The sequence below is a fragment of the Meleagris gallopavo genome, chromosome 10 (assembly GCF_000146605.3).
Source record: "Meleagris gallopavo isolate NT-WF06-2002-E0010 breed Aviagen turkey brand Nicholas breeding stock chromosome 10, Turkey_5.1, whole genome shotgun sequence".
NCBI classification, from domain to species: Eukaryota; Metazoa; Chordata; class Aves; order Galliformes; family Phasianidae; genus Meleagris; species Meleagris gallopavo.
The window spans coordinates 24,921,825-24,945,219 of NC_015020.2; the positions used below are offsets into that span (position 1 = coordinate 24,921,825).

General features: G+C 42.1%; 1 protein-coding gene across 1 annotated transcript; it reads right to left on the reverse strand.

Annotated features, from left to right (window-relative positions):
- Positions 1-20,289: 20,289 nt before the first annotated feature.
- Positions 20,290-23,347, reverse strand: TRABD2B (TraB domain containing 2B). Its single transcript, XM_031554920.1, has one exon. The coding sequence runs from the start codon at positions 23,318-23,320 to the stop codon at positions 22,322-22,324; it is 999 nt and encodes a 332-aa protein (XP_031410780.1). The 5' UTR covers positions 23,321-23,347; the 3' UTR covers positions 20,290-22,321.
- Between the last annotated feature and the right edge of the window lie 48 nt (positions 23,348-23,395).

Genomic DNA, 23,395 nt, shown 5'->3' on the forward strand with positions numbered 1-23,395 from the left:
CAACAACAACAAAAAAAACCCTAAAGTTTTCCTACCAAAATCAAACTTAAATGAGATCTCACTTTAATGTTGCATTGAACTTTGATTCAGCTTTATATTCATGCTTCTCGTCCCCCAGCACACATCACACTAACTCCTTTTTTGCTGGAGCTTTCTATCTTAGGTCATTCTGAGGACCAGCCTGTTCACATTCCCATACGTTTATTAAGCTTGTTGAAGGATTCACAGTTTCTTGGATGCAGCAACATTTTGAGTCGTCTTAGGGAATAATCAGCAAATCTTTTAGCTGTAACTCACGAGGTTTTGTTCACTCACCACCTCTTTGGAAATGTTTCCTTCCAAATTGGTGTATGATCCCTAATAGCTGCAAAAAACTATCTGTGATAACAAAACAGCTTCTAAACTTGTCTTGTTTCCCCAACAACTATCCCCAACAAATGGCTTGCCAAGGAAGGCTGCTTAAATTGTTCTTCCTCAGTCCTTAACAGCTGGCAATGACCTCTCTTCTCAATGCAGAAACATGAAGTAACAAAATATTTCAGATAATAAACACCAGCCTCCAAACGATTTCTCTAATGTCCAGAAGCTCTTGAATTAGATCTCAGAATATGAAGCCAAGCCAAATATTGGGCTCCCCCCATCCTGGACATGCTTTTAAATTGCAAAGAACAAAAGCTTTTAATTTATATTTGAGTTTAAAAGTCTAAGAGCAATAATAAATTAGGCAAATAAACCTGTTGCCCAGGATCAAATAAGCTCTGAGAGTGCCTAACTAGGAACATGACTGGCAGTTAATCTTCTAACAATGAGTAGAAAACAGGCCACTGAAATTCTGCCCCTCTCGGAAGAGATTTACTTCAGTTCTGTTTCTTCTGCAAGTGACTGATGTCTTAATTTCATATCAGCCAAAGTTAAAACCTGGCAAAGCCTGATGTATCGTAGGTGTTCAGAATGCAGGACACTGAAAGAATCTGAACACTTGAAGCAACCATCTACCTTATAGGGTATTTCTTAAATACATCACATGCAAAACTTCAGTTAAGACTGTACTTTTAAATAGAATCTAGCAGCACGGATACAATACCACACTGCCTGTATCACAAGTCCAGTTACTGCACAGTCTCACTGTTAATTACCACTGACTGCTGCCTTTTCATGTCGAGTCACTGATCTGAGGTGTTGCCATTCCTTTCGCCAAAGAGGTTACCAAAGAGAAGAGATCCAAGAAGAGCAAAATTCCCATGCCTAAATAAGGAGTGGAAGCACTGTTCAGGCACATGAACAAAAATGTCATCCACAGCTGGTCTTTCTGTCCCTTTGTAGGAATGGCTCACTAATCAGATTAGAGGTGTTCCCACTGTGACTGGTTACCAATTACACACCACTAATAACATGAGAAATTAAACATTTCCTGAATGAGCTCCAAATGTGAAAGCTGTTCTCCTCAACACAGCTCCCAAGTCACAGAAATCAGACTTGCTCTTTCTTTTACATCATTAATAGAGCAGGAAAACAGGGCTGAAATCCCCAGTAAGTATTTTTTTCAAGCTGCAGTTGTCTCAGAAGGCTCTGCTAGGGATATCTAAGGGCTGGACAAGGGCAGGACAGTTCAGATCACACACAAACTCACCTCAGTTTGTGTCTAACCTATGCCACAAAAAACCAGGCAGCTGCAGATTACAGGAAAACAAAAGCACCACTCTCTTTTACTCATTTAACCTAAAAATGACATGTTTGCCCTTTCCTCTCTTCGGTCCTGGGCAGCATAAGCTGCCTCTGTCTGTCTGCACAAACAAGTCGCTGTTGGCAAGCACCTTCTGTTCTCTATGCAGACATTGAGCATCATGGAAGCTGAGGGGAATGGTGATTCCAACCTCACCTGAATGAGGTGGAACCATTTCTTTATCTCAGATCAAGCATCCATACAAACCCAGCAGCTAGTCTTCATCATTAATTCAATTTCGACCATACAAAACCTCCTGAAATTATTGAAATCCTCATTTTAACTTCCTTCATGTTTGCAAAATGGACTGGAGTGCACAAATTCAATAGCTTGCTCCAGATCCTGCCTTACCCTCATGAGACTATAGGATGCTGTCTCCCCTCTCAGCAGAAGAGGGCAACCAAGAAGCATCTCATGCCACTGGGTCACTCCTTTTTCCATCAGTCCCACCACAGCCACCGTGTAAGGACCACCCAGTGATCTGCCTGATGGCTACTTTCAGCTCCATGCAAACACAGACAGAAGCTTTTAAGGTCACTCGCTGGCTCATCTTCTTGGAGGCGTCAGTATCTTCTGGTTTTTGGCAGATTAAATGACTCAAGAAGTTCAGTCCAGGTGCACACTGTGAAATGCCAAGAGGGGTTAGGTTTTGTTTTGTTTTCCAAGCCCAGATGCCTCTCCCTGAATGACTAAATAGAATAACCCTGTTTCAATTCTGAGAGCACTGGTCAGGTGATAGGAGAGCCAAGAGCCCACTTCAGGAGAGTATTAATCTTTACTTGCTTGCAGCAAAACACCACAAACCAAAATGCTCTGAGAAAACCACAGCTCTACTCAAGACCTACCAAGCTCAGCGTGAGCTTCTGATGTCTCCTCTCTCAAGAAGCATGCAAAGCCCTGCCCAGAGCTGGTCAGCATGCCCCTGTGAGGGTGCATGAAGCTGGGAGCTGGTACTCTGCACAGCACTGCCTGCATGCAGAAGAGGGACTGAACCCAGGATGTTCATCTAGGCAATGACTTTCCTCTTGTGAACCCAACACAAAATGTTTTCTCCTAACGTTGCCAATATTGAGCCAAGAGCGAGCTAAGCTCCTTTGAAAGAAAGAAAATAACCCAGAAGTCAAATTTGACCTTGCTTCTGATGGACTAGAGAGTTGTTCCTTGCTATCCCAAGCCTCAGGTTAAAACCCTAACCTCTATGCCATTCTTTCCTGCTGCTCTGCCTGCTTTTCAGCTAACTGGAAAGAAGGGGATTTTTGTACTGTACAACTCCAAGAAGCCCCTCTGAGCCCTCGCTCCACCTTCCCTGCGTGTAGCCAGTGCGCTCAAGCTTCGCAGGTCGGCTCCTGGATTTGGCCTTTTATGAATAGATCACTATGTTGGCTGCTCCGAGACGCACACAGCCAGTTGTATGTGGGGGAGAATCATAAGCAAGGGCAGGAATGCCCATTTGGCAGCCTTTCCCACCTCGAAGTGTCTGCTGAATTCTCTCTCTTTTTTTTTTTTTTTTTGGTCTCTGCCACCTAGTTTTTAAGTCAGATTTTGATCTTCTCTGCCAGTGTAACTCAGGAGAGCCTCTCCCAACTGAAATAAAGTGGGCAAGTGCATGTTTAGTGATGCTGTCTAACTGGATGTCTTACAGCATCTGGGAGCTGGGACTGTGATGGCACATCTCTACTTGCCCTCTTATCCTCTCTCTGGATCAGCTGGAGCACATGTCCAATGTCTGTTTGGTTAGCAGTCAGCTGAGAGAAGACAGGTCAATGGAGAAGCAAAGAAACAGCTAAGAAGCTGTGCTATTTATACAAAATCTTCATGTTTTCACCCACTCTTCCTATATATAATATATCTTGCTTCTGCAATTAAAACACAATACTTGAGAGAAGATAATATTTCAAGCTGAAGAGTAAATTGGAAAGCTGTGTTTTTCATTTACATGAGTTAAACGCACAAGGGACAGCTGGAATGGCAGTTACAATTAGACTAGCCATTAGGATGCATTAGATGACATTAACCCAAGACCTTTCAGGTCCACCGCAAAGCAGCTGGGCTGCAAGGCAGCTTTAAAGCAACACTCATGTTCAGTACAAACATTATAAGGGATCTTTTCTCCTCTTTTTGACATGGCACATGATCAGTGCTGCTGCTTTCTGACTACATGAGCCTGGCATTTCTTTCACAGCCTTTATAAGGTTGAAATCAAATGCTGCAATAACCCTTTCATTACTGCACAAGTATTCCAGAAATGCTATGCAAAATGCACCAGTAAGCACAGCCAGATGAGGGTGTGACCAGTCAGACATCTATCCCAAATCCTGCTTATTCATGTCTTCCTTGTGAGGTTGGTGAGAAGGAAAATTATCTTTCTTCTGAATAAAGAAAGAAAACAAAATATTGAAGGATCAAGCCACTGCAGAGCTACAGAAACACTACTGCTTTTGCAATATCTACCACAGCTACTTATCTGAGCTGTGATTTTCCTCCTGGGATCCAACTTCATAAGTAACCGAAGAAAGACAGACCGTGAAACACCACTGAAATATTAAAAGATTCATAGGATACTTGAAACGAACTTGAACTCCAGAGCTCCTGCAACTCTGAGTACCTTCTGGGATTTCACTTGGATCATAACTGAATTATTAACTAAAGAAAAAAAAAAAGTGGTGTGTGGAAAAATGAAGCTACTAACTTGTATATGGATAGAGATCTAAAGGGATTAAGAAGACATTTAAAAATACCAACGTTTTCCAAATACCTCCTCAGTTATGAGAGGAGACTTGCCAGTGGGAGACTGAATGTTTTATGGGAAAACAATCATTCACAACCTGATGCGTTGCTGAGATATGTCTAAAGTTCCAAAGTGCTACCTCACTTGAATCAAACTACCTGATCCTCTTGAAATCACTAGCAAGCTCCTGTTTGTAAAGCTGCAGAAAATCAGTCATAGCTTTCCACAAAAATGCTGAGTTGTCCATGTCAAGAAAATTATAGAAAGTCAGGCCGTAACAGGAGGGGGAGAGGGTTAGAAAAAGAGAGCATTGTTTGTGGAACATGAAAAGCTCCAGCAACACAATATAATGGAATTCGTAGGGAAACAGGCCCTTCTTTCTTTCTGTACAATTCAAATAATTCCAATGGCAGATTGGATATTCCCCAAAATGAGTAAGAAAAGCACAGGGCTGTCAAAGCAATTCAGAAAGGGAAAGTTGAAGTAAACATGGCGACTTTTTTTTTTTTTTTCCTTAAGGTTTAATGCTTGGAAGATCTTAACACTACCTTACATAGTGCATGCTTTTCATGGAACGGAAAGAAGTACGAGCTGCACCTCCATCCCAGTGCAAGAAGTCTGCATGGGCTGACTTCTGCATGAGCAGAAGTATCCTTAGATACAGATACAGTCTCAGCTCAAGCATGACACTCAATACACATACTGAGCTCTAGTCAATTACGTGGTCTTAAGTTCTAATTAAGGCAACAGAAATACAAAGTCCTACTACTAACCTGGAATTGTCATCTTCTGTCTCCTACTCCACCAAGGTGCTCTAGTGATCAGAAGGATGGACAGGCACGTTTTCTTCTTGATTGACTGTTATGAGGAAAATGCTCTGAATTCATACTTTCCATACCTCTAAAACTCGCTATTGCTTTCCCTCTTCAGCTGGGAGTGGGAACAAACCGCTGAATGCTGAGGAGATCTCTGGACTTTTTGACTATTTCTTCAGGAAAATCATCTGTCTGCCCTGTGCAAAGAACATGAAGGACTTCGTTCTCTTTTGTTACAGAAAGATGGTTTCCAGCATTTTGCATGATTCCGTTTTCAATAAGAAAAGGAGAAGTAATAGAAATGACAAACAGTTCATGACTATTTCCACTTCCCTACTTATTCACTCTACTTATATGTACTTGCAGTTGTGATTTGATTATGATATGATTTTGAATAATTAGATCTAAAGATAGAAGACCATTAAAAGCACAAAGCCTCTACTAAGCCAAGTCTAGAGCAATTACAACCAGTAAAACCACCATATACTTTATTCCTCTGAGGGCTTCTGTTCTTGAAAGCACCACTTTCATGGAAGAGCTTCTATCAAACAGAGGAAAAGCTGTGGATACAAAGTCTTGCTCACTTAACATTTAAAAGACTTATTGCCTGGTGAGCTATCTCACCAAGACTCTCTTGTTTAAATTATCTGCTTTAATGGATGACCTGAAATCTAAAGAAGTCAGTCTGGATTTCTCTTGCATAAGCTTGCTCTCTAATTCAATCCTGGCTTGTGTGTTTGAAGGGAACGGGGCTAGTTTTTTTGCTTCCACTGTCTAGTGTGGCTTTTCACTGGAAAGCTAAGAATCCCACCAACAAATTGCATTCATGCAGTCTGAGCTGTCTGCTTCACTTGCACAGAATGGGCAGAGTGGGAGGATAAAGCGGGGTATGGAAATTTAGGAATTAAATACATATTTTTTTAGCTTTAAATAGAAAACCTCCTTTGACAGTTCTAATTACGCTCAAACTAATGATATGCTTGCATTGTTTTGGGTGGTGATGGAGGAGTAACTCTACGTAAGAACATATTTGCTTATTTGTTTCCATCAAAACAGAGCTTAATCAGCAAGTTGACAGTCTCTCTCACAAGTCTTCTAAAAACATTTCTGCATGTGAAGGCTCAGTATAAAACAATCTGATGTGACTCTGATGCTCACTGTAGAGCTCCTGACAGCCACGAGGTGTCTCTAGGAACTGTCCCAGGAGGGGTGGGAATGCTGGTTAACAAACAGGACAAAGCTGCAATTCAAAGTCTGTAGAAGCCCGTTTGTTTGTCTGCGGTTGTAAAAAAAAGAAATCTTTAAAAATGTCTTCTAATAGAGACAGACCATGAACTTGTGCATCATGACAGCTCTATCCAAATAACTGATCAGCACTAACTCCAGAGAAAATATATTTACAAAGTCAAGGAATGGTAAAACAAGGAACTACATCTGGAAATAGTAAAGAAAAACCTTAAATATGCTAGGAAATAGTTCCAATACTGGAAGTCGCTTAGACAAAGAAATACGTTGCTAGTCGAGAATGCATGAGGCAACACTACAGAGAGGTGCTTCAGAGATCAATTCTGAATTCTATCATAACAACACTACTTGGCTGTGTCACCAAGAGCATTAAAACCCACGCTGATACAAAGAACCTGAAATCTCATAATCTGAAACCTACATCTGCATTTGGGCAGCAACAAAGCATCCAGTGAATGCTTTCTGCACAGAACAAGTGATTAGGAGCTAGATTGCTGTTGAAATACAGGAAACAGACCCTATGTCAGGGAAACGTCATTGTCCCAGTAGTCACAGAGTCCCAGGAATTTGCCAGTATGGACTTTCACTGACTGAATCTTTTAAATCTTATTCTGCACTTATCAGAGAAATAAAACTACCCACAGCTGAAACAGAACAGGGAGCAGACACAGAAATTTCTTTGAAACCAACCAGCAAAGGCAAATAAGAATGGCAAGCAGAAGGATAAATTTTTGACTCAAGGACTGAACCAAGCACGCAACCAGCTAATCTCCTTAGTGATGGAAAGTAAACATTTTGGGAACAAAGACAGAGATGAGGGATTGAAAGTCCACTACAACCAATTCAATCTCTCTTAAAAAACAAAAAGCTTTCTGTCCATCCAAGTTACAACAAGACCCTGAAGCTGCAAAAGATAAAACATCTGTATTTATATTTTTGTCTATGTGGCTTCCATACATGTGATTTTTATTTCTGAAATGAATTTTTAGTTAAGATAACCAAAGAGAGACCTCCCTGATCAGATGTTGAAGTGAAACTGCTACGTCCTGCCTCCCATTTTCATCCGAAAGTTCAGGAACAATGAGTGGTCACAACATATGATGCTACTAAAAGTTATGGAGTAATCTGATCTACTTGAAATCAGATGAAAAAATCACATTAAATCTCCTATGAGCAACAACAACTCCTAAAAGATGTAAAGCACTGTACCTCTACTGATATCAGCAGAGTACATTCACTATAAGCTAAAGTCACCCTACCTCAAACAACCTAGGTTACTCAGGTATCCTGGTGGAGTCAGTGTTAGAGAGCTCCTGTTATAGAAAAGCCCAATGGCTTTCTCATCCAAAGCTTCTAGGAGACTTCCACCTCTGTTGCCTCCCATAACTCAGCATGGAACAACATTCTACCAAAAGATAAAAGCTAAGAATTCAGTCTTTTTTATCTTGTGTAGTTGTGAACTAACAACTAACAATGTGGGTCAGCCACGAGGCCTTTGTTCTGCTGACGAGACTGTTGGGTTTTTCTAGCTACACTTAAAGTTTGAATCTGAGATATTTGAAGGAACTTTTTTTCTTCCCTCAAAATACAGAAAATTATGTCAGTATTGTTTCTGCCTATGGAAAGCATTTTCCAAAAATAAATAGCTCTAATATCTTGCCCATCTTGCATGCACACAAAGAACCACACTGATTGTGTTTGAGGCCCCAGACAAGACCTGCCTCCTGCTAAGCCATCCAGCATGCAAGCACAGCCCTTGTAAGCCTGGAGTTCTGCTTGTAGATCCCACAGGATCTATGTGGTCTAACATGCTTAATGAATCATGTGAGGCATATCCTACATACACGAGCAGGAGAAGAAAAAGTGGTGGGCATATAGCTGCTTTGGCTGCTGATCTTTCAGAGCTTACCAAGACTTCAACTCGAGCCACAACATTTTTACATACTTCAAGTTGAATTTTCTTGGACTTTGTGTACTGTTACTGATGTTACTGTTACAAGTTGAGGCTACCCAAACTAGCTTAAAATACCACCCTTCCTCCTCTGTCATACACTTGGACAACAACTTCTACACAGACCCTTCACAGAGTGCCATGATTTACATTACAACTGCACAAGGCAGATAGATCTCTCTCCTTACAGACATACAGTTTGGGGATGCTTGTGAAAGTGGTGGAGGAACCAGGCCAGCTCCAAGGCAGATGAGCTCCTGTAAAGAGAACCAGATAAGCAAGACCAAGGGCGTACTCTTCCACTGATCCCAAATGTGGTGGGGAAGTCAAAAGGCTTCAGACAAGAGGAAAGGCACATCTGCCAAAATAAAAACAGTATTTTTACTGTTTTGATAAGCACAGTGGATGATAAAAGGTCTTGGAAGGCATTTACTCCATTTCATACTGGAGTCCTGCTAAAGTGAGCATGGCAGAAGACTATAACCCTGTAAACACATGTTGCGTATTAGATTCTGATCTGGCAGCTTGCCTTAGGTTTTTGTTTTGTTTTGTTTTTAAAGCTCCAGTGAGTTCCAAATACACTTCCATGTTTGTGTTCCAAAAATGAGAGAAAGGCAAAATGCTTGAGCGATGGGGACCCTGGAGTGCACTGGACTATAAATCAGCAAAAAAGAAAGTCCCCAATAGTGTTGGCACATCAGGCAGAAGATGACAAAAATGTCATCAAATCCTCTCTTCTGTCCATATCTCCAACTTTCCCTTTTTCCAATGAGTATTTCACAGCTGCTGAGAACTGTAAAAATCACTGTCCTCTATTTTAACTATCAACATGGACAGAGGTGACAAGGGAGCACCTATGCAGACAAGTTTCGTACTCCCAAACTACCCACCAGAAAAGCATCCTACAGAGCATCCTCTCGGTAGCAACCAGCCTAAGTCCCTGTAAGCGCAAATGAAGAAATTCTTCTGAGAGACGTTTTATATTCCTTAGGATTGAAAGTTCTGGTTCACATAAACAAATACTGTTACAAGAGAAAAAGCTGATAAGGATTTAGTCAAGGAATGCATATGACAAATAAGCAATTTGATAACTAATGGAGTTGACAGGCACTTTCTAATAGTACACAAGGATATGCAAATTAAATACTTTCATACACAAGCTGATCCAAAGGCAGTATCATTTTTAACCCATTTTATACCTAATCACTCTGAAGGAGGAAACATATACTTTTTTTTTTTCTTTTCTTTTTTTTTTTGCTCTTGGGTATTAATCTTGACCTCCTAAAACCTGATTTTTGGGAAATAAATCCTTTGCACTTAGTACTCTTGTAGACAACCAGCCCACAGATGTTTTGTACAGCACAATGTTTTTCTTAAAGATCATCTAAAAAATGAACTTCTGATTACTTCCTCAGCATTTATTACTTCTTTTAAGTCCCACAGCATAAATGCAGCAGTTTTGCTCTTAACAAAGAACTGAGAGCTTACTTGCATGAGTTGAGGAAATTTCTAGAGAAATTCTCCTGGCTAATGTAGGATTTCTTTTCCTACTGGCTACCACGGATGCCAAACCACCACTCCTGCAAGTACACCTGAGCAAACTAAAGATGCTCAGTAAGGTCCTGAGCAAAGTACTGTCCAATCTGGCAGGAGATGAAGACAATTCATTATGTATGAAAGATACTATGACATTTCGAACTGCACAGAGAGGAGGAGGAGTACTGTAACTGCTCCCACAAAGGAATGAGATACTCAGTATTTCCTCAGTATGGAGCAGGTTGAGAGATGAAGGCTTCACAGATTTACCCCTCTTACAATTAGAAAACAGGTACCTAACACATCTTCTTTACGGCCTCATACCACAGCAATATGAAAATAAACTAAAAGTTGCCCCTGCGGTCACCACTATGGAAGTAAGATTTGGTCACTGTTTCCTTACCCATGCCCCCCCTCAACTCCTTTAATGAGGAGATCAAAAGACAGACCAGAAAGCTGCCTGCTTTCTAGGGCCTATGTTCTGCATAAGGGCACTGAGAGAATGGAACAGGCTATAGGCAAGTGTATTGTCTGCAGTCATATTCACGCTGTAAGCAATTGCAAAATACCTACCGAGTGACCTCATTCTCCAACAAGATGTAGATGAGCCTTGAGGTGTTTCAGGCTCATTACTCTGGCCAGACAGAAGCCCAAAGCAGCCGCCAAGGGCAGAATGCATTAAACATATCCCCTATTAAATTCCTTGTAGATGGGGCACAATGCTGCATGCTGGCAACACAGCAGCAGGGCAACTTGTTATGGCCAGCCAAACATCAAGTGACACTCCGTCGAGAGCTGCCTCCTACTCCAGCTGCCTTTGAAGAAAGGTGTGATGATTTCTGCATGGATGTACATTTTGATAAAGTCTTTTAAAGCACGTGAGAACAAGAGCTGTCATCAAAATGTACTGAACAATTATGGGTTAAAGGTTGAACTACTATTACTTTGTGCCCTTCCATTCCCCTCCCCTCCACGGTGGGAAGAAAAGGGGGGATCATTCATTTGTATTCCAGCACTTCATTAATGTTTATAAGAGAATCCAAACATGCGAGCAAAACAAGGACTAAAACACTCACGCCAGACGTGTGATGCGATAAATGTCATTGCAGCAAATATTTAGATCTGTTTACAGAGAGACCTATTAAGTCCTTTTTGAAAAGCTGTGCAGTGTTGTGACTTGGTCTCTGACTAGCAGCTCCAGCGTAAACAAAAGGAAGATGGCTAAGTCACTCTCTCTCATGTTGTTATGACATCTGGAAACCTAAGGAGATTGGGAGAAGCCAACTGGCCGCCCTACTGCGATGTCTAGCAACAAAGTCCTCTTGTTGAACGATGGCAGGACATGCAAAATGGAACTGCTGAGTTCTCCAGCTTGTGCCAAAATCTAGGGATTTTCAACACAGTAATCCTTCAACAAAAGTTGTTGCAACACAAATGTCCTTGGTTCATTGCTAATGACGCTATTCTGTGATGTCTGCCATTGTTGAAAAGCATTTGGATTTGAGAAAATGTGTTTTTGAAGGAATGAAAATGAGTTGTAAAGATAGGTGGAGCTGGTTTGTTTGTCAGGGGACGCAGATGTATCCCAAAATCTCTTGCCTGAAGAACTATGAGGCTCTGGAGACAGCAGTCCTGTAGGTGGCCCCTTCACATCAACATTTCATTGACTCTGGTCTCACCGCATACAAGAATTTCTTTTTCTAAAAGAATTAAATAAGTTGAAAGGAATAAAAGAAATTTATAGATGGAAAAAACCACTGTCTTAGCCCAAGGCATAATAAGAACGGGAAGTTTCAGCTTCTAGGGTCATGACTGTTTCCAACTAGTTAGGTAAGGCCTATAGATATCAAATTATCCTATATGTATATATTATAGATTAGGGTTCCTGGATGCTGCTGAAGTAAGTTTTTATAAGTCTCATCCAGAAGCCAGCTTGCTTTCTTTCTGTTCTGAAGAAACCAGAGCTCCAACCACACAGAGGAAGGGGAATCTATGTAGTGATCGCTGCCAGTGCTGGCCGAACAAGGCAAGGGATAGCTGAAGAACAGCACTTTCAGTTTGAAAGAACATCCTTTCCTTCCTTGACTGGTAAGAATGCTGGAATATAAGACCTGGCAGCTGTTAAGCTTGTTTTTCTCTTTCTCTCTGATTTGGTGTGCTAGAAGAACAGGAAAATGCACACCATCAACCCATCTAAACAGAAAATAAACACCAGTTGTCCCTGCTGTATAACAGGAATCGATGTTTTCAGGCTTCAACTTCCAAGAGGAATTTTTTCCTAGATGACCTTTTCTTTTTAATTATAATCCCTGACTAATTCTTGCAGAAACGCGGGACAGTTTAGTAGCTTGGTCTCAAACCACGATTCCTTCCACAAGGCTACATTCTCCTACACTCTCTGCTCTTTGTATGTTAGACTTATTACAGATGCCAAGCCTTAAAACCTTCTCAGTAGCACACAGAACATCCACAGGAAAGAGAGAGGAATCCCTTCCTCTATTTTTGTTTGGCTACCTCCTGCTCCTTTGCTTTAGAGCTAACTCCTGTGGTTATTTATATTGTATGACCTTGAGATAAATGGTATTTGGCAGGCTGCTGGATAACTTTGTGTTTCAAACCAAACGTTCTCGATTTCTTCCACCAACAATGGGAATAATTCCTGAATGTCTTTTTTAGGGTACTTCTTCCCACCCCACTGCCTGCCACGGAGTTCTTTGGGAACTACGTCAGGGCTGGTGAACTTTAGCTTGACTTTCTTGTTAGATGTGACTACCAAGTGGTGCGTGTGGTTTTCTTCTGTGGTTTGGTGTGTGTGTGTTTTCTCTTTGTCCCAGAGTGTCTGCACTGCTGGTATTAAAGCTACAATTGTTCTATAAAAAGCACAGATCACTTGAACGATCTGCCAAAGGCTTTATCTCTGAACAATCTTTGTCCATACTTGCTTTGCCGTTAACCAGTTTTGACTCTCTCCATAATGGCTGGAGTTGCTTTGCTTTAACTGATACGTATCAAAGAGAACTGCTAAAATTAACTGCTCATGAACTACGTCCAGGATGTTAGATTAACTCATCTAGAATCCTTCAGTGAACAAACTGATTTATGATGTGTTATGACATTGTTACTTGATGTGTTGCACAACCCAATTTTAAAAAACGAAGAGCGCTCCATTAATAAGAGATAAATCTTTCCAGTGTAATTCAAATGAATCTGCAACAGCTTCAGAGAGAGCCTGATAAGAGATCTTGTGTGGGTTTTGGTGATTGTGTTTTGCATTCCTACAGATATCATCCACTGAGATCTCTTTGTCAGTAATGACAAAATCCAAAATATGCCAAAATATGACACCTTTTAGGAGATTATAGCTCTTTGTACTTCCCAAAACACAAAACGGTATTACAAGCAGTTCTCAGCTACTCCAAACTATACTTCCTTTCAACTTCAGATCCATAATGTGCTGAAGAAGTTATATGCTAAGTCCCTTGCAAAGCTGGCCAGTTACAGTTAACACACAGCAAGTGCTCAATGCAGGGAGGGGGGGGGAGGAATAAAAAAAAAAAAATCCTTTATGCAAGGAGATATATATAGAATCTTTTCTAAAGCAAGCACTATTCCATTACTGGAACATAAACCAGTATAAAGGCTGACTTTAAATCATTAAATTAAAGTGTGTTTCAGATACATCCATGTTGAAGGCTCAGGTCTCTCTGGATACCCAACTTCAACAAAAATGCCTTTGAAAGTGAGCTGAATTATATACTGTACAGTATGTCTGATTTCACAGCCAAGCCACTTGAGCTAATAAAGAAAATCCTCCCTGGCCTCACACAATTAGCTGAGTAAAAAGCTAGTCAGCACAAGCCTGCATACAGCCACAAGCCACTCCATAAAGTCGAATACTGTTTCACGCCTGAGAATGCCTGCTGATTTGAACTCTGAACTTCACCTCACTACCAGAAGGATTATTTCAGAATGGCATATCATGGTTTCATGGCTTGATGTTCTGAGCTTTAAGCTGAGAAAATATCTTCCTGGTGATCTGGAAATGGAAAGGAGAAATGACAGAGAAACTGAAATACACTTTGCTTGCAGCTGTCAACCAATGGAGCATGCTGGTGTTTGAAAACCTAGACACATTAGAACTAGTTTGGCCATGTCTTGGTACTGTTTGATTCTATGCCTTAATAAGTTATTTTCTTCAGTAAACAAATAATGAGAATTTTTTAAGATGTCTGTCTTGTATTTTTCCTGTATTAATCAGGAAAGAAAGTCATCATGAGAAAGAAAGGCTTTCTCTGTAGCTAACTCATAAAAACATTTTGCAACTCTTTAGCATACTTGCTTCCTCTTCTTCATGTGACATCCTAAAAATAAAAAATCACCTGAGCTTGAAAACAAACGACAAGTTAGCATCCCAGTTGGATCCCAGTGGTCTTCCCTATGTCAGAACCAGCTCACCACATGCTCTAAGGGCTAGCTCTTTTGCAATTAACAGTACTATGATGATTTTACCAGTGCTATAGAGCCAATGGGACACACTGGGATGCATCTCATCACAGCTCACTGCTGGAATAACATTAATCTCAATGATTATTTCTAAAACTGAATCAATTTGATGCCAGAAATACGAAGACCTTCAAAAAGTTGGGCATGTTTCTCAAATCACCCTTTCACCCTCTCCCCCTCTGCTGACTCTGCAAACTCCCATACTGTGAGCATTTTGTCTCACATTTAAATAAATATTCCCCATCACTATTATATGCTGTCACCTGTAATAGGAAAAGCCTGCAAGAAATCAAAGGAAAGCAAAATTTGTGTGGTGGCAGAAAGCGTACAGAGAATAATCAGTCTTCATTGTGACTGTTAACAAAAGTGAGGGGGCCTAATGGAGACCTTGGATTTAATACAGTCTCTAAAATACTGAGGGGGCACTTTCAAGACACAGAATCTCCTACTTTAAAGAAATATTTTTCCTGTGTTCCTCATAAGTTGACTTTTATTAAAATGGAAAGAGGTTTGAAAATATCTTGAAGGTTTCTGTTTCCTTTTTCTTATTCCTTGGCTTGGGAAGCAAGTTTGATGAATTTTGCCTTCCTCTACACAGGCAGCTCCTTCTCCATTTTCTGAACTGGGGATATTTGTGTCTCCCAGTGGGTACCCTAATACACGAACAGGGCAGAAGAAGCAAGTTTGATGAACGTGGGTAAAGCATAAAGCATTCAGTGTTACTCCCTTAACTGCGTTGTTACGCTAGCTTTTCTGAACAGTGTTCAGCAGTCTGAACTTGCATCTCAATGGACTCTGAGATTTTGCAGGGATACTCAAGCACAAAGAACCTCTGGACTGGAAACTCATTTGAAAGGTTTTGTAACTGTTATGTTAACAGAGCCCAGGAAAAGAAGAAATCAGAACTTTTTGCTTCTGGGAATGGGTCGGTGTTACCCCTGGCTTCAAGAGACACTTTGGACTGCATACAGCATGCAGGTTTTGGTTGACACTAAGTGGTCTTTCACATCTAATGCTCCTGCAATCCTAATTTTGAAGAAGCCAACAATAAAACTCCCTTTTGACATCTGCAAGACTCTTCAGCCCTCAGTGTTGTTTCAGTGCCTGGACAAGGGTGATCAGCAGTGATTCACTGATAACAAAAGTAATTACAATATTTCAGGGATGATGATTTCTTCAGGCACAATTGCACAGTGGGATTCTACATACAATGAGAAATGGAGTGTCTAGGTCTATGTCAAGTGACCCTTAGAGTGGAAAATCTAGGGTCTTTGATCTTATTCAAACTAAAAATACTTTTGCTAATGAGCCTCCTCAAGTCGCAAGCATTCATCCTAAGATGCTGAACACATGGTTTTAATTTACAGTTTTTAGCAACTTTCATTTATATTGTACTAGAAGTCCTGAAATGACTTGCGGTAGAAGCTCTACAAATTCAAAACCCAAATGGCAAGCACTGCTGTTGGAACAGCCAGTGATAAAAGTAGCAGTCATCTATGCTAATTCCTGCTCAAGCTTCTGACATAGGTATTAACCATGTCACTTCAAATTCTCTACGCATCTAAATGAGAACTAGATCCAATAAATAATAACAGTAGCACAAGGCACGTGTGCTCTTAAACACTGGATAAAGTAAATACATGGGGATGAACAAGGTGCTATAATTATTAGTTTTTGTCATGGGTACAGCCACTCGTGCATTTTAATTGCTTATCTGTTCCTGGTCTGCGAAGGGTATGTATACAGCTTTGTTACATTTCCAGTCCAAGAACCAGGATGTTAAGCTCTAACAGCAATGTCTGCAATTAAAAGCTCTGTAAGCACCAGTTTAATTTCCGATGTCTCAAGCAAGCTGGAATCCATAACTCTGAGTGGGTTATAGAACGAATATCAGCTCCACAGAGAGTTGTAATGTGCAGAAAAATACCTCAGAGACTTGCACATATAAACCTTCAAGAGGTTTAGACAGATATTGAAGCTTTGTGGCTATTCCACAATGCTTTCCGTGGATTTTCAGTCTAGCAGCATCTATGACCTGAATTGTTTATTGGTTTGAAACAGGGATTTGGGAAAGTGTGTGGGCGTGAGGCAGACACACGTGTCCCTGCAAAAGAAGCTCCTCTAACGCTGACTCTTGAAAGTTAAAGAACAAAGTTCCCAAACACTTGTCCTTGCTGAAAAACTAAGGTTTTGTACTGCCCTAAATGGCTCTGGGGAAGACATCCAAGCATGCAGGGAACTCCTTTAATAGGATGAAAAGATGAAAGAAATCACATCAATTTAATGTGATTCAAGTGACAACTTTCTGATTCCTTCTGCTGTTTACCTGTCTCATCAACTTCTAATGACAGAGAAGAGATTAATGTTTTTTCACCATAAGGCACAGCTCCAGAGAAACCTTTTATTTTGCAGTATGTCCCCCTGAAGTTCCCAAATACACTTTGCCAGGAGCCCTGCCACTGATCTCTGTCTCTGCAGGAGAACAAGGTGAATGAGTGCCCTTGCTTAAGATCCTTTCTGGCCTTTTCAATACAGGAACTTCTGACTAGCCTGAATGATGTGGGCTGGCTTTATAACGTGGATTGCTACTCACCAGGGAGCTGAGGGGAGGCTGTTAAAGACTTTCTGAGGACTGTAGGTTGCACTATACTTCAGGTTGAGGTTTTCAAGGTCAATGGTTCATTCTGTTTATAAAGTAAAGCATTCAAGGCCCATTGCAGGATCCTGACTGCTCTTACAAGAGCATCAGAAACCAAAAGAAGGCAACAAACAAAGAAAAAATCATTTTGGAGGGAGCATCATTTTCTAAAGAGCAGCATATTCTGCAATTACTGGGGGACAGTTTGAAGGTGGGATAATGCTCCAGAGAAGATTTCATATGGATTTGAAAGCAGCAATAGTGCTCAAAGACGGATGGATTTGGGCCATCTATCCTCTTATCCCTTAGCAGAGCTGGGGAGTGAAATCTCCACTAGGGAGCAAAATGTACCCAGGTCTGCTCATGGGAGGCAGGTACCACTGTCTCAGGCTTGGATCTTACCAAGGGAGGTGTGAGGGAAAGGAGGGGCTTGTATCTCACCTGTTCTATATACACCACTAGCAGTTATACACACTATAAACACAGCAGATGAATTGCTAGCTGCCCCTCGAGCCGTCATTAACTGACTGGCTATTTTCTTAACAGGCATCAAAAGCCAGAGTGAGCCTTTCAAGTGAGCTATGGTGAAGAAGCACACAGTGGCTGTACAGAACAGCACATACAGTTAGTTATACCTATAAAACACCAGCCACTGATCCCTTCAGGTGTTACTGCAACTACTGTAGTTTTAATACCTGCACAGTTTCACTCTCAACAGTTCCCTGGCACAGATGCAAAGCTGCTCCATCAGCACTCAGAGGGAGCTAATGGAAGGATTTCTATTTCTGCTGTATGAATTTCTGCTCCACGGATAACTTAAGTGAGGAATTCTTTTTTATGTCGAGGTTGGGGTAGGAGGTGATAGTTTGATTGAAGCCAGCAAACTAAAAACTACGTGCACACATATATCAGCAAACCCTTAACAACACCTCTTCCAACAACATGCAGCAACCTAAACAGATGATACTAAACAATTTTTGATGATTCTAATGAAGCCTGAAATTTTTTAAAAGCAAAAAGGCACGATTTCTACTAGGCAAAGACCACTTTTCCTCCAAAAATAATTAAAAAATTAAAAATATTCCCTCAAATACATTACACAGACTGTCAAAAGTCAACAAGTTTTGAAACTGAGCCCCTTAATCTGGTTTGAAAATCTTGGAGCCTGGATCTTTCATTCATACGAACAGGCAAATTTCCCTTGAAGTCGGTTGTGCCGGTTCCTATCAGCTCAGAGAATCTCTGCTTTAGGATTACAGAAATGTTTAATTTTTTTAAGGGCACAGGGGAGATGGAATAGCAAGTCCACAAGCTGTGGCCCTGCCTAAGTATCACTGTGCCATGCTGCTTTGCCATTGAAGGTCCAGCTTCGAGGCTGCAGATCTGTCAGTGACCAAACTTGATGGACCACCCATTGGCCTTTTATTAAACAGCACTTGTTCCACCTCTAATCCTATCACTAGAGTAATCAAAGCTGCCATGTCCCAGGGTTTGATGGAACAGCAGGACCTGGGAAATGAAGACTGATTTTGTTAACAAAGTAATTTCTGCCTGGTGAATGCTGTCTCATTGCTAGAAAGTAGGGAGACAGGGTTTATTTGTGCAGAGAATGAGGCGGTAAAGAAATGAAAGGGGAAGAATGGTGAAGTGTGAAGTTTAATCTGGCACAGTCTAAGATTTCTTTCTTTGAGGCTGTCTCTGATCCAATCAACACCGGTTTGATATTTAACATCTCCCCCTGCAGTTTGAAATGATACCAGCCAGAGAATAACTCAGAAAACCCGACTAGAGGAGGAAGAGAAAAGGGGCTGCTCACAGCTCCCCTCTTGCCTAACAGCTCCCTGACAGATCCATCAGGATAGTCAGACCCTACACAAAATACCCCTTACAAAACCCTGGGATTCAAGGCATCTGGCACTAACTGCCAGAAGACTCTCCCTGCAGTGAGAACTTGCGACAGGATGGGAGAAAGCTTTTATTTTTAACCCCAAGGAAGGGACATTCACAGTTTCTCAGCTGAGGATCCTGCTATAGGGTAGGCTTTGAGCTCAGGCTACCGGAGCCAGTTCTGCAGGGCAGAGCAGTCTGATTCTCAGCAGGGATGAGATGTCAGCTGAGGACACACAGCAGCTGCCAGCCAAGGACACACAGCACCTGGGTGATGAGCAGTCCCTGCAGCCCATAGCCCACCGTCTGCCCTCTGCGAGGGAAGGACTGTCAGAGGACACACAGACCCTCTCCCTTTAGCATCCTCCTCGCTCAAACAGCAGTGCACTTCAGTCTGAGGAGATATTTTTCACCACAGACCTGTGCGAGGGTCTTAAAAAGGAGGAGGAATCTGGAGCATCTCCTAACCTCAAAGCCCATCTGGCCCATCCTGCGCTGGCTGCAGTGCCTCTGCCCAAGATCAAAGACAAGGCTCTGAATAAGCTCCATCTGCCTTGCCACCAGCTTTTCTCAGTCCTGGACCACTTTTTGCACTGTAAATAAGCACCTACATTGTCAGATAGAAAAGTTATCTGCTGCTTCTTTCTGCATTTGTTAACTTTTTCTATCTTGCCTTCAACGAAACCCTGAAACCACTTCTACCAAGAAGTGTTGAAATTTCAATCTCACCTACATCTGACTTCAATTCTCCTGTTGTCAGGCTCCCAGCTGAGCTCTTTGCTGCGATTTGGAAGCCTTGCCACCAGCTGTACAACACCCAGATTTGTGCCACCAGCAGCTGCAAAGCCACAGGGGAAGAGCAAAGATGCTCCAGCAGTGTGAGCATCCCACTGTATTCCCAACGTGCAGTGGGAAAGCACAGCAACAGGAACAATGCAGGGAAAGCAGCTCAAAACTCTGAGCAAAAACTCCAAGGGGGGTACAAATCCCAAACTACAAAGTTTGGGGGCTTACAATAAAAAACAATGCACTGTGCTCTTACCTGCAAGAGCTAGCTCTCCAGGAAGCAGCCAATTATATCAGCCACCTTAATCTTTTCATCCGGTTAAGACAATCAACATTTCAAAGCGACGCACAGAACGTTTCAAAGATCGTTCCTGGTCAAAAATGCAAGTGTATCCGCTTTCTTTCAGAGCAGATCAAAACCAAGCACCACACCGGGACCACTCCTAGATTTCTTCCTCCTTGCAGTATCAGATTAACAGATTCGGTGCGTGCAGTCAGATTAAATATTTGCAGTAGCACAAAGCTGCCTTTGAGGGGGAGAAGTAAAAAAGCCTTTTTCTTCTTTAATTTGCTAAGGGCAAAAATACTGGACTTTGGGGATGGGGGAAACAAAAGCAGTGACACGGTTCAGCAAGGCTCCATTTTAAAACCTGAACTCTAAATGCTGGAATTACAAGCAGTATCCCTGTAACAGTAATGCTGAAGACAGGTAAAAACTGCTGATGCCCTTAGCAGATTCAGGACCGTAATTTATCACAGCTGTTCCCATCAAACTGTGCAAACACCCTACAAGACAAAAGCTGCTCAATTTCTGATTTCCATTTTAGTGTGTTTTAATTATGTGTTGCTTAAGGAAGGCTCTAAGATGTGGAATTAGGAGGTGAAACCTAGCAATAGCAATCCACTCCACTAAATTAGCACAGTAATACACCGAGCAGTAGGACTGCCAGACAGCATGATAACTTTACAAATTACTATTGTTAACCAAGCAGCCAGGTGTCAGGATGCATGAAATCTCGAGGAAGTGAGAAAATAAATAACTGGGTGGTTTTGCTTAACGTTGTCTCATGGTGTTCTGGTGGCCTTGTTCCCAGAAAAAGCTTCTGTCTATGAAAAATTCCCCAGAACGCCAATGTGCAGAAGTAGCAACGTCAATTCTCTGCAATAATTACAACGTAATTTTTTGTATCGACACAAACTTTTTTGCATAGATAATTTGCCTTTATTTGCTGGCGGCACTGATAGTTTGGCCGTTCTTTTCTAGTCTATTAAAATGAAGGGGAAACTTCTGTTTCTGCTTAAAACATAGCAAGTGAGAGTAAAACAAAGTTATGGTGAGATCAGCAGTTGAGTGTGATACTCTCTCCCTTTTCCTGTCCCTCTCACTGCTCTCTCATCTAAAAAGAGTGCAATATGATTCATTTCTAGAAGTTTTCCAAAAGGTACATCTTTAACCAAGTGCTTTCACTTGCTTGGTTCTAACTTCCATTTCTGACCTATACAACCACATGCTACTGGGTGTTTGCAGTGGTTAATTATTTTTACCTCACCTTGAAGAAGGAGTTCAGAAGCAAGGATAGGCACTTACACCTTTTAAACAGAATAAAGTAAAACAAATTCCTTGCTTTGCACGCATGCAAACCATTCCAACACTCAGGGGGCTTTTTAGATTTTTTTTATCCTTCTTGTAATTACCCCAAAACTGTACGCAACCAATCTTCTCCTATGCAGTCCACAGGCAGAGTTAGTCCCCTAGCTGAGAACACCAGATGAATCATATGTAAGTGTAAGCTGGACTCTTCAGAGAGTCCCCACTATAGGGGAGAAGGCACTCTAAGGACATTTAATCACACCAAAGATCAGTCTTTAATCCTTACTTGCACATCACCAAGAATTCTTTTGCTCAAACTAGGACAGTAAGTTACAGCTGGAAAGAACTGATTTAAAATTAATGCTGAAAGGAAGGTTAAAAATGAAAAACTGTAACCGTAACTGACACCATTTTAAATTTCCTCTGGATTATTTGTTTTCTTCCACACACATTCATTTCCTGAATTTCTAGTAAATCTGATTTCGTATAAACAGTTTCACAAAGCAAAGTCAATAGCCGTGCCTGTGTTCCTGATTAATCCACTGAAATGAAATAGACCTTATGGCTTAGTATTTGGTTGTTTAAAGCTAAATCCACTAAAAAAATTCTGGACTCCAGTTACACCAATAACTTTTGTTTCTTAATCTACATCCTTTTCCTTTTTTCTGAACTTTACCTGTTCTAAAATGAAAAAAGTCCATACAGCTTGAGCATTTAATTTCCCATAGACCACAAGGACAACATGTGCCCATTTCTTCTGACCCGCAGTAACTATTAAAAGACAACCGACAGTTTGCACATACTTAAATCTATTTAACAATTGCTGAATTTCTATTTCCATTGTTCATGCTTTATCCTCTTCGTGACAAGCACCGCAGAGCTGCCTTATTTAAAAACAAACAAACAAAAAAGCACTTTTTACTCAACTCCGTCAACTGAGGAGAGGCGCGGAAGCTTCCCTCGCAAGTGACAAGCCAGCAGACACACACATTCACACCCTGCACATTTGCCTCTCCAATAAATAATACACATGATAGATGCACAGAGCTTGCTGTGCACATCACAGCTCTCTGCAGGCAGCACGACGGAGATCCAGCAGCCCAATGCAAAGGCCCACACCGCAACACACCTCACCGCAACAGGTTTCAGGTTCACCTCAGTAAAGCAGCTGAAATAGGAGAGTGGCTCCAACCGCCTGGAACAACCCACGAGGCCCAGAAGCCTCCTTACCTGAGAGAAGTTGAGCCCGTTCAGCGGGTGACACTGCTCCTCCACCCTCTCCACCGCGCCCGTCGTCTTCTTCATCCTCTCAGCCTCCTGGGCGAGGTAGAGATCAAGCACCGGCACTCCTCGGGAGCGGATGTCGGTCTCTGTCAAGGAGTTCACCATCAGCATCACCCAGACGGGCCTCTTGCGCTCCCAGTTGCCGGCGATGGCGTTGAAGAGGTAGTCAGCATAGAGCCCTTTGCCCCGCTGGTCCGGGGTCATCCAGTGGGGTAGCATCAGCTTGATGTAGTCCAGGTGGCGTTTGAGGCGGCGGTAAAGCTCACGGGGCAGCACATCCTGCAGGTTCTCCCCGTGGGGCAGCATCTGGCAGCTGGCCAGCCCCGAGATGGTGTAGGGATCGGTGAGATCCAGCTCGAAGTAGACGCTGGAGCTGGCGTGGAAAGCGGCCTTAGAGTTATCGGGGATGAAATCCCACACCCGCGTGTAGGGCACGTGGATGGTGCCGAAGAGATAGGCGGGGGGGTCGCGGCGGATGGTCCAGAGGAAGGAGTTCAGCTCTCCTTGCTGGGGGAAAGGAAAGCAGAGGACAGTCAGTGGCAGAGGGTCAAGAACCACTGCAATAAGAACGAGCAACCCACGAGTGGCAGGGAACGCCGGGGGACCGTCCAGCACAGCCCCAGAGCATGCCATACCCACGCTATACACACACAAACACCCCACCAGCACACCGCACCCCTCGCACGGGGCACCCGCGCACACCTGCGG

Bases quoted from the DNA above. Each gene is read 5' to 3' on its own strand.
- TRABD2B (XM_031554920.1), bottom strand. From the start codon at position 23,320: ATGGCATGCTCTGGGGCTGTGCTGGACGGTCCCCCGGCGTTCCCTGCC.